The sequence below is a fragment of the Clupea harengus genome, chromosome 20, assembly GCF_900700415.2.
Source record: "Clupea harengus chromosome 20, Ch_v2.0.2, whole genome shotgun sequence".
NCBI classification, from domain to species: Eukaryota; Metazoa; Chordata; class Actinopteri; order Clupeiformes; family Clupeidae; genus Clupea; species Clupea harengus.
The window spans coordinates 22,856,397-22,868,896 of NC_045171.1; the positions used below are offsets into that span (position 1 = coordinate 22,856,397).

Consider the following 12,500-nt stretch of genomic DNA (forward strand, 5'->3'; position numbering starts at 1 on the left):
TTAGGCTACATCCACACTACCCAAATAATACCTTTATAAGGCCAATATCTATTATCGTTCGGTCGTTTAATTTGCTATAAAGAAAGGCTTGGATGGCCTTGTAAGGGCTTGTTGTTGTTCCTGGTATGTTAGATATTGAATCCTGGGCTTACTTTAACAGAATGACAAGTATATATAAAGACAAGTGACTAGATAGCCTACTAGCTGGCTAGCCTGCTAACTAGCTCACTAGTCCAGTCTGTTATGCTATTTCCACACGCTACGCCACGGCCACTCAAAGCGTTGGAAGCATATTGTTACGCTGTCATGTGTTCGCACCGTTAGGCTACATGCACACTAAGGCTTCCCGTCTGCTTAAGTCCACTGGGCATCCATAGTACTCCAGAGTTTTGGAAACGCTGCTGGCCCCGTTTTAGTTAGAAAAGGCCACGGTTGCATTTCAGGGTGGGCGACAAGGGGTACGTTTCCCAAAGGGATGGTTGCTAAGCTAACCACGTTAGCAACATACGTAGTTGGAACCACGCAGTTGCGATGCAAGTGTTTGCCCAAAGCATAGTTCGAATCATATGTAGCCTGTTATATATATGAAAACTGTTGATTAGATGTTGATTAGCCATATATATATATGTGTGTGTGTGTGTGTGTGTGTGTGTGAGAATACTGTTCATATTCAGGGAAGGAATATGGTTTCACATAGAACTAGCAACAGAGGATAAGGACGATAATTATGTAGACGGAAGAATTACTTCAGACTGGATATGAAAGCGTTAGTCCAAGGATGGCTTCAGGCTTTGGGTTACAGTTGAAACCAAATCAGTGACCTAACCCTATCGAAAATACCACAATAGAAAACAGTTCACAGTAAATATGTAAAGCCTTTTAAATGTAAGCTATGTCAAGCCCAATAAACATTATCTATGTCAAGCCCTATAAGCGTTAGCTATGTCAAGTCCTAAAAACATTAGCTATGTCAAGCCCTATAAACGTTAGCTATGTCAAGCCCTATAAACATTAGCTATATCAAGCCCTATAAACGTTAATTGAATACCGACAAAGATTTCACGAGGTAAGCCGGTACGAACAAATCAATATGATAGAAGACTTAAGAATTTGGGGAAAATTATTCATGGGTGAAATTGAGGTATCCAAAGTTTGAACTAACATGTGTGTGTGCGCTAGTGTGAGTGTGTGTTACTACTAACTAACATGGTTCAAACTTAGTCAGTACTATGTTGGTCAGACAGTTTTGGGAAACAGTCGTACTTTAGATGTTGGTTAGCTTAAACTAACAAGTGTGTGTGTGTGTGTGTTACTACTAACTAACATGGTACAATGCATCGTTAATGTCAACCTCAGTCGTTGGATAAGCACGCCAGAAACAGAGACCTTCTAAAATGATTACGCAGATAGCCACGCTCGCTTCCTGACTGGGTCTCATCAGTCATGACGTATCCTTCCCTGATTAGTCACGCTCACATCACACCACCCTTTTCAAGAAGGGTCCTTCCATTTTCAGGCATGTGTGTGTATGGTGAGGAGGATGGAGAATGTGTGTGTGTGTGTATGTGTGTGTGTGTGTGTGTGTGTGTGTATATGGTGAGGAGGATAGAGAGTGTGTTTGTGTGTATGGTGAGGAGGATAGAGAATGTGTGTGTGTGTGTATGGTGAGGAGGATAGAGAGTGTGTGTGTGCGCGCGCGTGTGTGTATGCTGAGGAAGACGGAATGTGTGCGTCACCTGCTTGTCTGACGGGAAGGTCCAGCTGGTCTGACATGGTGACCTGGAGCAGCGTGGACACGAAGTTCACTTGTGTGTGACCCTGGGGAGAGAACACACACACACACAGCTCATCAGCAGCAGTCACCCTGGTTCACTTGTGTGTGACCCTAGGGAGAGAACACACAAGAGCTTGATGACACGAACGGACACGGGCGCTCACACACACACACACAGCTCATCAGCCACCCTGGTTCGGATGTTGGCCAAGGGTTACAACAGCTCAGTGATACACACACACACACACATCAGTGTAACTCAAAGCCTGCAGCAGAAGGGCTGGTCAGGGGAAGAGGGCATTCTTTATATTACTGCTGCTCCATCTAACAGCATGTAGGCTACTTCAGATTGCAGGGAGAGAGTCTCTCTCTCTCTCTGAGTGAGTGAGAGTGTGTCTGTGCACACAATTTCACTTGCCTGAACCACAGGATAAGCAGATATTTATGTGTCCATGTTGAATAGCCAATCTGGGGGCCCGGGGTTGGCAACAGTAACATGGGGTCCCTGCGTTGGCAACAGTAACACTACACACACACACACACACACACACACACACACACACACACACACACACACAGACAGTACAAAGAGCCTTCTGAGTTGGCTGGACTTTCTCTCAGGCCAACAGTGATTCTGGTTTTAATTCTATTCAGTTTATAAATTCATGTATTTATTTATATATATATAAGATCGCTTGCGCTTAGCCAGGTGGTGCGATTGAGTGGGGTCAGAAGGGAAGGGAAGAGGAAGTGAGATTCTGTCACAAACAGATTACTTCATACATTCAAACATATTGGCATACATGTGGCATATATACACTCAAGGACACATACACGATTGATCATGGAAAAGAATGGAGAGCGCTAGCATTCAAGCCGTTGGTTGTAGAACAGTTTAGTGGGTATACAGTGTCCTCATAAGGTCACTATTATAAGTACTGGTTAGAGTGAGAGCAATGTCACCTGAAGATAATGAACTGCAGTAGCAGTATATAAATGCGTGATACCATCAGAAAAAGCATTGCATCGACAAATGAGAGTTTTCCGTTTTTATGATGACCTGACAAGCCCATCCACAAACCAATCAATGTCAAGTATAGTGAGACGCAGCTCACGTAGATGATGATGTCATGCAAAGTGAAACCAAAGCTTACTGGATGTATTCTGTGTAACAAAAACATGAACCTTGGCACTCTGGACTTTTTGATGTGTGAAAATGTCCTCAGATGTATGATAAGTAGAGGAGAAATTGATTGATGAGATCATCAGGGAAGTGATTGATGAGGTGATCAGGGAAGTGACTGATGATTGACGAGGAGATCAGGGAAGTGATTGATGATTGATGAGGTGATCAGGGAAGTGATTGATGAGGAGATCAGGGAAGTGACTGATGATTGACGTGGAGATCAGGGAAGTGATTGATGATTGATGGGATCAGGGAAGTGATTGATTAGATGATGAGATCAGGGAAGTGATTGTTGAGGAGATCAGGGAAGTGATTGATGATTGATGGGATCAGGGAAGTGATTGATGATTGATGGGATCAGGGAAGTGATTGATTAGATGATGAGATCAGGGAAGTGATTGTTGAGGAGATCAGGGAAGTGTCTGATAATTTAGATGAGATAAGTGAAGTGAGTTCAGGGAGGTCAATAGGTGTGAAGGATTCCACGCAGACACTTGACTGTGTGAGTGTGAATGTGTTGGAGCCAGTCGTGACTGTGGGAATGGGATAGTGTTGGAGCCAGTCGTGACTGTGGGAATGGGATAGTGATGGTGTTGGTTTGGCTTCAGCTGATGTGTTTCTCTTTCAGGGATGAGATGGAGAAGATGAAGATCCCCAAAGACATGGAGGACGCTAAGGCCCTGGGGACCGTGCTGTCCAAATACAAGGACACATACTATTCCCAGGTGCTGCTGGCCTACTTCACCACATACGTGTTGTATCCTTACAGAACAGCCAAATGGGCTCACGACCTGACCCAACCCATCAGAACAGCCAAATCACTACCCTAACCAACCCAGCAGAACAGCCAAATGGGCTCACGACCTGACCCAACCCAGCAGAACAGCCAAATCACTACCTGACCCAACCCAGTTGTACAGCACCCAGGGTTAGGGTCGGGGTCGTACAGCACCCAGGGTCAGGGGCAAGCAGGGAAACGTATATCAACTGAATGATTTCACGAGGAGTAGAAGAATGATCATGTATAGGCCAAGGATGTGTGTGTGCAGTGGGTGATGAGAGAGCACTGAAGGAAAGGAGTTGACAATGACAATCACGGATCCCATTTGTTAACACGTTTTGCTAGTGCCTTACTACTATCCTACATTTAAATAGACACGAAAACCTGGCGAAATTGATTTTACACACCAAAACCGTTTGTTCAGAAGTGTGCGTGTGCTCGCGAGAACACTAGAACACTAGATGGTGGTAATCCTTTATGACCTCTGACCCTGTTCTGTTGCCTTGACTACTGGTCCTCAGCCTCCAGACCTTTGCCATCCCAGGCTCCATCTTCCTCAGCATCCTGTCGGGGTACCTGTACCCCTTTCCTCTGGCGCTGTTTCTCGTGTGCCTGGTAAGAGTTTAACCTTCACCCCAACCCTCCCCACTGCTCCACTTTGGGGCTAGCTGCCATCCAGATAGTTATGGCTGTAGCGCTTTCTTGACATTAGGCATTAACGGTGAGGTGAGGCTCAGTGAGCTGCTCTACACACACACACACACACACACACACACACACACATGGGCTCAGTGAGCTGCTCTACACACACACACGGGCTCAGTGAGCTGCTCTACACACACATACACATGGACTCAGTGAGCTGCTCTACACACACACACACACACACACACACACACACACACACACACATGGGCTCAGTGAGCTGCTCTACACACACACATGGACTCAGTGAGCTGCTCTACACACACACACACACACACACACACATGGGCTCAGTGAGCTGCTCTACACACACACACACACACACACACACACATGGGCTCAGTGAGATGCTCTACTCACACATGGGCTCAATTGGACGTTAAGCAGACTCTGTACCTGGGAGCCGGCAGGGTGATGTCTGTAATGTCCAGCTGATCCAGACGTTTGCGTTCTCACATACAGCCCCTCTGGGTAATGTAGTTCACATACAGCCCCTCTGGGTAGTGTAGTTCACATACAGCCCCTCTGGGTAGTGTAGTTCACATACAGCCCCTCTGGGTAGTGTAGTTCACATACAGCCCCTCTGGGTAGTGTAGTTCACATACAGCCCCTCTGGGTAGTGTAGTTCACATACAGCCCCTCTGGGTAGTGTAGTTCACATACAACCCCTCTGGGTAATGTCTAGATAAGTTATAAGTAAGAAATATCTTCTTTGTGCATATTGCAGATACGAAAACGGCATTCAATGTGGTTTTCACATGTGTTTGGCTCCTCCCCTCCTTCTGTCTTCCTCCCACCCCTCTTGCCCTTCTCCTCCTCCTCCCCCTCCTCCTCCTGTCCCCCTCCTCCTCCGCCCCCTCCTCTTCCTACTCATCCTCCTGTCCTACCAGTGTTCAGGTCTAGGTGCTTCCTTCTGTTACCTGCTGTCTTACCTGGTGGGTCGTCCAGTGGTGCACAGGTACCTGACGGAGCGAGTCCAGAAGTGGTCCCAGCAGGTATGTAGTGCTGACGCTGACGTGCTGCTTTCCCATAGCAACTGAGAACCAGAGGGCCCTGTGATGTTGCAATGGTGTTTTAGTATAAAGGGCCCCTGTGATGTGTGATGTTACAATGGTGTTTTAGTATAAAGGGCCCCTGTGATGTTACAATGGTGTTTTAGTATAAAGAGCCCCTGTGATGTTACATTAGTGTTTTAGTATAAAGGGCCCCTGTGATGTGTGATGTTACATTAGTGTTTTAGTATAAAGGGCCCCTGTGATGTGTGATGTTACATTAGTGTTTTAGCATAAAGGGCCCCTGTGATGTGTGATGTTACAATAGTGTTGTAGTATAAAGGGCCCCTGTGATGTGTGATGTTACATTAGTGTTTTAGTATAAAGGGCCCCTGTGATGTGTGATGTTACATTAGTGTTTTAGTATAAAGGGCCCCTGTGATGTGTGATGTTATATTAGTGTTTTAGTATAAAGGGCCCCTGTTATGTGTGATGTTACATTAGTGTTTTAGTATAAAGGGCCCCTGTTATGTGTGATGTTACATTAGTGTTTATGTATAAATGGCCCCTGTGATATGTGATGTTACATTAGTCTTGTTTGTCTGGTTTCCCTGGCGACGCCTCCCGGCGGCAGGTTGACGGGCACAGAGAGCATCTTATCAATTACATCATCTTCCTGCGCATCACGCCCTTCCTGCCAAACTGGTTCATCAACATCACCTCGCCAGTCATCAACGTGCCGCTCGGCGTCTTCTTCCTAGGCACCTTCCTGGGTAAGGGGGGGGAGAGACTACTGAAGCTGATGTGTGTGTGTGTGTGTGTGTGTCAGGTTGTGTGTGTGTGTCTAGGTTGTGTCTAGACTAGAAGTCTGAAACGTTATGGCTAGAAGTCTGAAACGTCTGCGTCTGTTCCCACTGAATGAGACCGTATTTATGTGTACCAATGATGAGGGCACACCATGTTTGTGTGACGATCATATTGAGCCCACATATGATTATTATTATTATTATTATTATCATAAAAGACTAACCAACTCTCCCTAGAGTATCATCCTTCTCCTGTGTGTTCTGACTAACCAACTCTCCCTAGAATATTATCCTCCTAGTTATTATTCTTACTAGTTATTCTTCATTAGTCTACTAGTTATTATTCTTACTAGTTATTATTCATTAATCTACTAGTTATTATTCTTACTAGTTATTATTCATTAGTCTCTACTAGTTATTATTCTTACTAGTTATTCTTCATTAATCTCTACTAGTTATTATTCTTACTAGTTATTCTTCATTAATCTCTACTAGTTATTATTCGTACTAGTTATTCTTCATTAGTCTCTACTAGTCTTTGTTGAGCCGTAAAGGTTGAAATGTGGTTCTACGACTACGAACCTTAATAGTTCTCCGTCGGTTGGTGGGTGTCGCAAAGCAATAAAAAAAAAAGATGGCGTACCTGTACATAAAAGTTGTTTGTTTGATACATGTATTTGTGTGTGTGTGTGTGTGTGGTGTGTGTACATGTGTGTGTTGACGTGTACTTGTGTGTGTTTGGTAGGTGTGGCTCCTCCGTCGTTCGTGGCGATAAAGGCGGGGACGACGCTGTACGCGCTGACGACGGCGGGCGAGGCGGTCAGCTGGAGCTCTCTGGCCGTGCTGGGGCTGCTGGCGCTGCTCTCGCTGCTGCCCGTGGCCTTCCAGAGCCGCCTCAAGACCAAGCTCCAATAGGCACAGCCAGCTCAGATCAGCTCAGGAATGGTGCAGGCCGCTGTCACTCGTACACTCACCTTTAGCCCCGCCTCTTCCTATCCCTCCCCGCGGATGTTCTGCTTGGCCTCCTGATGACTCAGTAAATTACGACCTGTTTCTTCAGACATGGGCTTCATTTTGGCCTCCATGAGCTTCCGTCTCATACACTCTAAACGGTCACTTCAGATGGCTGTTAAGTCTGATATCTCACTACTGGTCTCTGCTCTCTCCTCTCTCACTACTGCTCTCTGCTCTCTCACCACTGGTCTCTCCTCTCTCACCACCAGTTCCTGATATCAGTCGAATGGTCTCCAACCTCTCACGACTGGTCTCTGGATGTGCCATAGCAGGAGCCCACACCTCTTCTGTTGCCCTCACCTGCCAGGCCGACAGACCAGCGCAGACCACTGCTGACTGCAGACCACTGCTGCCTGAACTTTGCTGGTGCTGAGACACTGCTCCTCTGTGACTGTCAGCTGGTCTCTGTTAGTGCCCCATTAGCTGGTCTCTGTTAGTGCCCCATTAGCTGGTCTCTGTTAGCGCCCCATTAGCTGGTCTCTGTTAGCGCCCCATTAGCTGGTCTCTGTTAGCGCCCCATTAGCTGGTCTCTGTTAGCGCCCCATTAGCTGGTCCTCATCAGTAAATCAGCTGGTCTCTGTTAGCGCCCCATTAGCTGGACCCCATCAGTAATGCAGCTGGTCCCGCTCGGATCTGAGGTGTTGCCATTGGCCTTTAGCTGGTCTCCATGGTCGTCTCTGTGTGGATGCCCCTGTCTGACCTGCTCTGCGTGACCTCGGACATGCTCTGTGGATGTCGATGTTGTGAGCGCTGCTAAGTTTCTTGTTTTCATGAGTGTGGAGTTTTTAGCTTCTAATTTTAATTGATTAATTTGCGCCTTAAAGTAAAAAATGTGGCACGGAGTTTTAGCTAGACCTAAGGCTTTCTACAGTTCATCTCTGGCCACTCATATAAGCTCATCTGCTCTCCTGGTGGTGACCGTGCCCCCTATTTGCCAGCTGTGGAATCACACGCAGACTCCAGGCTAAAGAGGGACCCAAAGGTCACACTGCACTGAGAAATCTGGAGGGCTGACTGTACATTAGAGGAATTTGTAATGTGTAATATGTCTTAATAAGTGTGTGTGTGTGTGTGTGTGTGTGTGTGTGTGTGGGGGGGGGGGGGGGGGGGGCGGGGGCAAGGGGGGGGTTCTGACCTCTAATCTCATCTGTCCACTAGGATGTAAAGAAGTCTTACTGCAGCACTGCATACACACACACACACACACACACACACACTCACAGGTCTCCCCCCTGCGCATTACTTGCGGGATCGTAAGGTCTGTCTCACACACTCCGTGGTCTCAGCCTCCTGCCCCAGTGCCCCTTGCCCCTCAAGTCTGGTGCCCCCTGGTGGCAGTCATGAAGTATTACACTCAATCACGGCAGTGCAGTAGGCTTCTTGCAATTTCTCCGATGTCATAAAAACTGCTTTATTACTAATATATTTATTACGACATAATTAAATCCTCAGTTGAACAGTCACACTCCTTCTTTGTCTTGTCATTTACCTCTTAGTAGCTTGCTCTCATCTCAGAGGATTTCTCATTTCTCTCATGGCAGCTTATGTTCTGCTGCTCATGTCCGCTGTGTTTGGGGTTCAGGGGTGTTTATGTTGGGGTCATTCGGATCACCTTCAGAGGAAAGCTGTTGCATGGCAGAGACAGATGAAATAAGGCATTTCCTAAAGAGGAGCATATAAGTGGTCCGTATAGTAACAGGTAACAGTATAGTGGCCTTTTCACACCAATTGCCGTGACCAATTTTCGTGAATCTTCTGTCCATATGTGTTTTTCATTCTGTCAACAGAGACTCCATACATTATCATCGTGTTTAGTTTCTGGCAAGGCGATACACTTTGGCCTTTCTGTACAACCCAACGATAGTGCCATCTAGTGGGAGTAAAGAAGACGCCTTTGATAGGTATGTGCTAGAAGCAGAGCAGTGACGTAATTACATTTAATGCATCAAGCGCATGCGCAGTACAAAGCAGATGAAACAGCTGGAGGAGAAGGCCCACAATGCAATTCTCTCGCCTCCACGGGTTAAGCCTGTTTCTGATTTTCAAGCCTGCCTTGGTGAATGTCTGTAATGGCTGCACCTAACGGATTCAGAGTCTACTACGATGCGTCTGACTAAGACGCCGAGGGAAGGAGAGAACCAGACCGGAGGGGACCCGTCTGAGGTCCAGACTCAGGATGACCACCGGCTTCAGCTCCAGTTCCGTCCGCTTCGCAGATTACTTCGTGATTTGCGGACTCGACACAGAAAGCGGTCTGGAACCAGACGAGCTCTCTGGTACGACGTTTGAAACATTTATTATTTCAGCAGAATTTGACAGCTTGTGTTTGAGTGTTTATTCATTAGGCAAAATGATGTCGCCCGTGTAGGCTGCCTGTGTAGGCTGCCTTTAAGGTGATGCAAAACAACATCGACTCCTGTTCTCATCTCATCGAGCCAAGTACGCGTCACGGGGTTGGCTTCGCTATCTAAACAAGATCAGATTCATTTGAAATGTGTTCTAAAGACATATAATTAACAAGTAATTGTGTTTGACTGAAATGTAATTTGAAGGAATGCGATTTGGTACCATTTAGACTCATATGGCAAGGTGAACTGATAATGTCATTTTTGCGAGGCGCAGAACCGTAACAGTGTAGCACGACGAGTTTTAACCTTTCAGCAGTCGTAGATAAGGTGAGGGGAAAATAAAATAGACAAGGCGACATGATGCATCCAGGATCTAGTTGGTTTGAGTAGCCTAGTTGGGGTGACATCTCGACCCCCGTCAGTAGGCCGGAGCCCGGCTGGCTGTTAAGTCTTGCGACGTGCTGCTTTGTAAACATTCTGTAGGCCTAATTGTCCAGCCTAGGCTGTAGTTGACAGTCCCAGGTAAGTTACTGGGTAACATACCTCAGTCCTCTCGTCACAGTGCTTGTTTTCACTGAACAGCGAACGCAGTTCAGTTTTGCGCTCATAATCTAAACCACACGGTTTGCACCGAGCCCCTTCGGAAGAGTTGCACTGGCGGAAATGTGACAATAACATGTGTGTTTCTCAGAAGGTGTTTTACGACACGATAAGGTGTGTGTTTCTCAGAAGGGTTTTTTACTAACGACACAATAACGTTTGTTTCTCAGAAGTGGGACATCTAAACTAGCATCTAAAGTGCTGCTGCCAGTGATGTCAAGTATTCAGACTCTATATAAATATTATTATTAGTAGCAGTAGTAGTTGTATTATTATTAGTGTTCATGGTAGAACAGATTAAATATGGTTCAGGCGGCGTGTCCTCTATAGAAGCATTTGTTTTACCATTACACCATTAAAATGGACACCTTTCATTGGGAGACACTCCCCAGTGTAACATTTACTGTGTTATAAGGGGTTTATTTCACATTGACATTTACTATGTTATAAGGGGTTTCTGCCGAGGCCAGCAGTGTAGGTAGAGAGGCTCTGGACTCATAATGCATCATGAGAGGAAGACTAACTGTGTTGGGCCATGATGAATATCAGAGAATAGGATGTACTCCCTTTCCAAGCGTGTAGGATGACCTACGGTGGCGGTCAACAGCTATTGAAACGTGAAAGACCCATTCTAGACCTCGTGTTCCTCTCTAGAGCCTGTGTTCCTCGCTCGAGTCAGGATGAGAAGTTCTGCCTCTGAGAGTTGTCACGGAATCACGGAAGCTGCAAACTGCCAAAAATATAAACATCTAAATCTGCACATGCTGCACACGCTCAGAAACCCACAAGGCTCCTATGGTGAGGGTGAGGGTTAGGCTAAGTGAATAATAATGATAATAATAATAATAATAATAAATAATTTTCAGAGAATTACTCCATTTTGGCGAGGCACTTCCTGCAGAACCCGGGACAACAGGAGACCATAGTCAGAGACAAGCAGGCTGGTGTGTGTGTGTGTGTGTGGGTGTGGGTGTGTGTGTCTGAGAAAGAATGAGATGCCTCTGTGTACTTGTGTGTGTGTGTGTGGGTGGGAATGTATCATGTGTGAATCATGAGGCTATCAGACTTCTGCTCAACCTGCCTTCAGCCAATCAGGGGCTGCCCATAGTGTTAGGGGTTATCCAATCAGGGGCTGCCCATCGTGTGAGGGGTTACCCAATCAGGAGCTGCCTACAGTGTGAGGGGTTACCCAATCAGGGGCTGCCCATAGTGTGAGGGTGTGTGTATGTGTGTGTGTGTGCATGTGCACGGATGTGTGTGTGTGTGTGTGTGTGTGTTGTATGTGTGCACGGATGTGTGTGTGTGTGTGTACGCGTGCATGGATGTGTGTGTGCACGGATGTGTGTGTGTGTGTGTGTCAATGGATGTGTGTGTGTACATGTGCAAGGATGTATGTGTGTGTGTGCATGGATGTGTGTGTGCTTGTGTCAGTAGGTTTGTGTTTGGCATTACACCAGTATTGTCAAGTTTGTTTGTGTATGAGAGTGATTAATGACGCTGTGTTGTGTGTGTGTGTGTGTGTGGGTGTGGGTTTATGATTAATGATGTTTCTGTTGTGTGTGTGTGTGTGTGTGTGTGTTTAGCTCTATGCGAGTATATAAAGGCCTCTAGACACAGAGATGGTGCCAGAGGAGAGAGCTTGGGTGCAGATGAAGGTAACCATGACGATGACCTTGTTACTTGATCTCCGCTTGTGGCCTTTAACCCTTCAAACTCCTGTCACAACCCTTTTCATGCTTACACACATACACGGACACACACACACACACATACACACACACACACTCACACTCACACTCACACTCACACACACACACAACATTAAGTCATTTAAACTAGGCATTTTAAATTGGGATTGTAGTCACTGCTTTTATTCAAAGACTCTAAGAAATAGCTTGCTCTTAGTTATGTTGCTTGCTCACACACACACACATACACACACACACAGAGTTTGCACTGCTTTTATTTTAAGTCCAAACAGAAGCTGTTCTTCTCTCGGGTGAGGGGAGTGCTTCTCTCTTTTTCATTCCCCTTTTTTCTCCTCTCCTCCTCTCTCCTCCAACCCCTCCCCTCTTCTCTCCTCCCCTCCTCTCCTCCTCTCTCTCCTCCAACCCCTCCCCTCTCCTCTCCTCTCTTCCTCTCCCCTCCTCTCTTCTCTCCTCTCTTCCTCTCCCCTCCTCTCTCCTCTCCTCTCCTCCTCTCTTCCCTCTCTCCTCTCCTCTCCTCCTCTCTCCTCCAACCCCTCCTCTCTTCCTCTCCCCTCCTCTCCTCTCTCCTCTCCTCTCTCTCCTCCC

The 12,500-nt window shown here is 46.5% G+C and overlaps 3 protein-coding genes across 4 annotated transcripts in view; 2 read left to right on the forward strand and 1 right to left on the reverse strand.

Annotated features, from left to right (window-relative positions):
* Nucleotides 1–1,850, reverse strand: part of LOC116225164 (importin-7-like) — a 7,345-nt gene extending 5,495 nt beyond the window's left edge. Inside the window, exon 1 of the mRNA XM_031587005.2 lies at nt 1,737–1,850. Within this exon, the coding sequence (XP_031442865.1) occupies nt 1,737–1,773 (37 nt within the window). The 5' untranslated portion in view covers nt 1,774–1,850. The remainder of the gene's footprint in view (nt 1–1,736) is intronic.
* Nucleotides 1,851–2,939: 1,089 nt separating this feature from the next.
* On the forward strand, nt 2,940–7,701 carry LOC116217969 (transmembrane protein 41B-like). Its single transcript, XM_031557978.2, has 5 exons — nt 2,940–3,717; nt 4,263–4,356; nt 5,337–5,441; nt 6,073–6,211; nt 6,990–7,701. Exons 1-5 carry the CDS (start codon nt 3,548–3,550, stop codon nt 7,157–7,159), a joined length of 678 nt encoding a protein of 225 aa, XP_031413838.1. The 5' UTR covers nt 2,940–3,547; the 3' UTR covers nt 7,160–7,701.
* A 1,669-nt stretch (nt 7,702–9,370) lies between these two features.
* Nucleotides 9,371–12,500, forward strand: part of LOC105912346 (DENN/MADD domain containing 5A) — a 20,670-nt gene continuing 17,540 nt past the window's right edge. Inside the window, exons 1-2 of one of the 2 annotated variants that reach the window (XM_031587391.2) lie at nt 9,371–9,534; nt 11,790–11,861. In XM_031587391.2, the coding sequence (XP_031443251.1) occupies nt 9,435–9,534; nt 11,790–11,861 (172 nt within the window). In that variant the 5' untranslated portion in view covers nt 9,371–9,434. The remainder of the gene's footprint in view (nt 9,535–11,789; nt 11,862–12,500) is intronic. The other variant, XM_031587392.2, reaches the window with a different exon arrangement.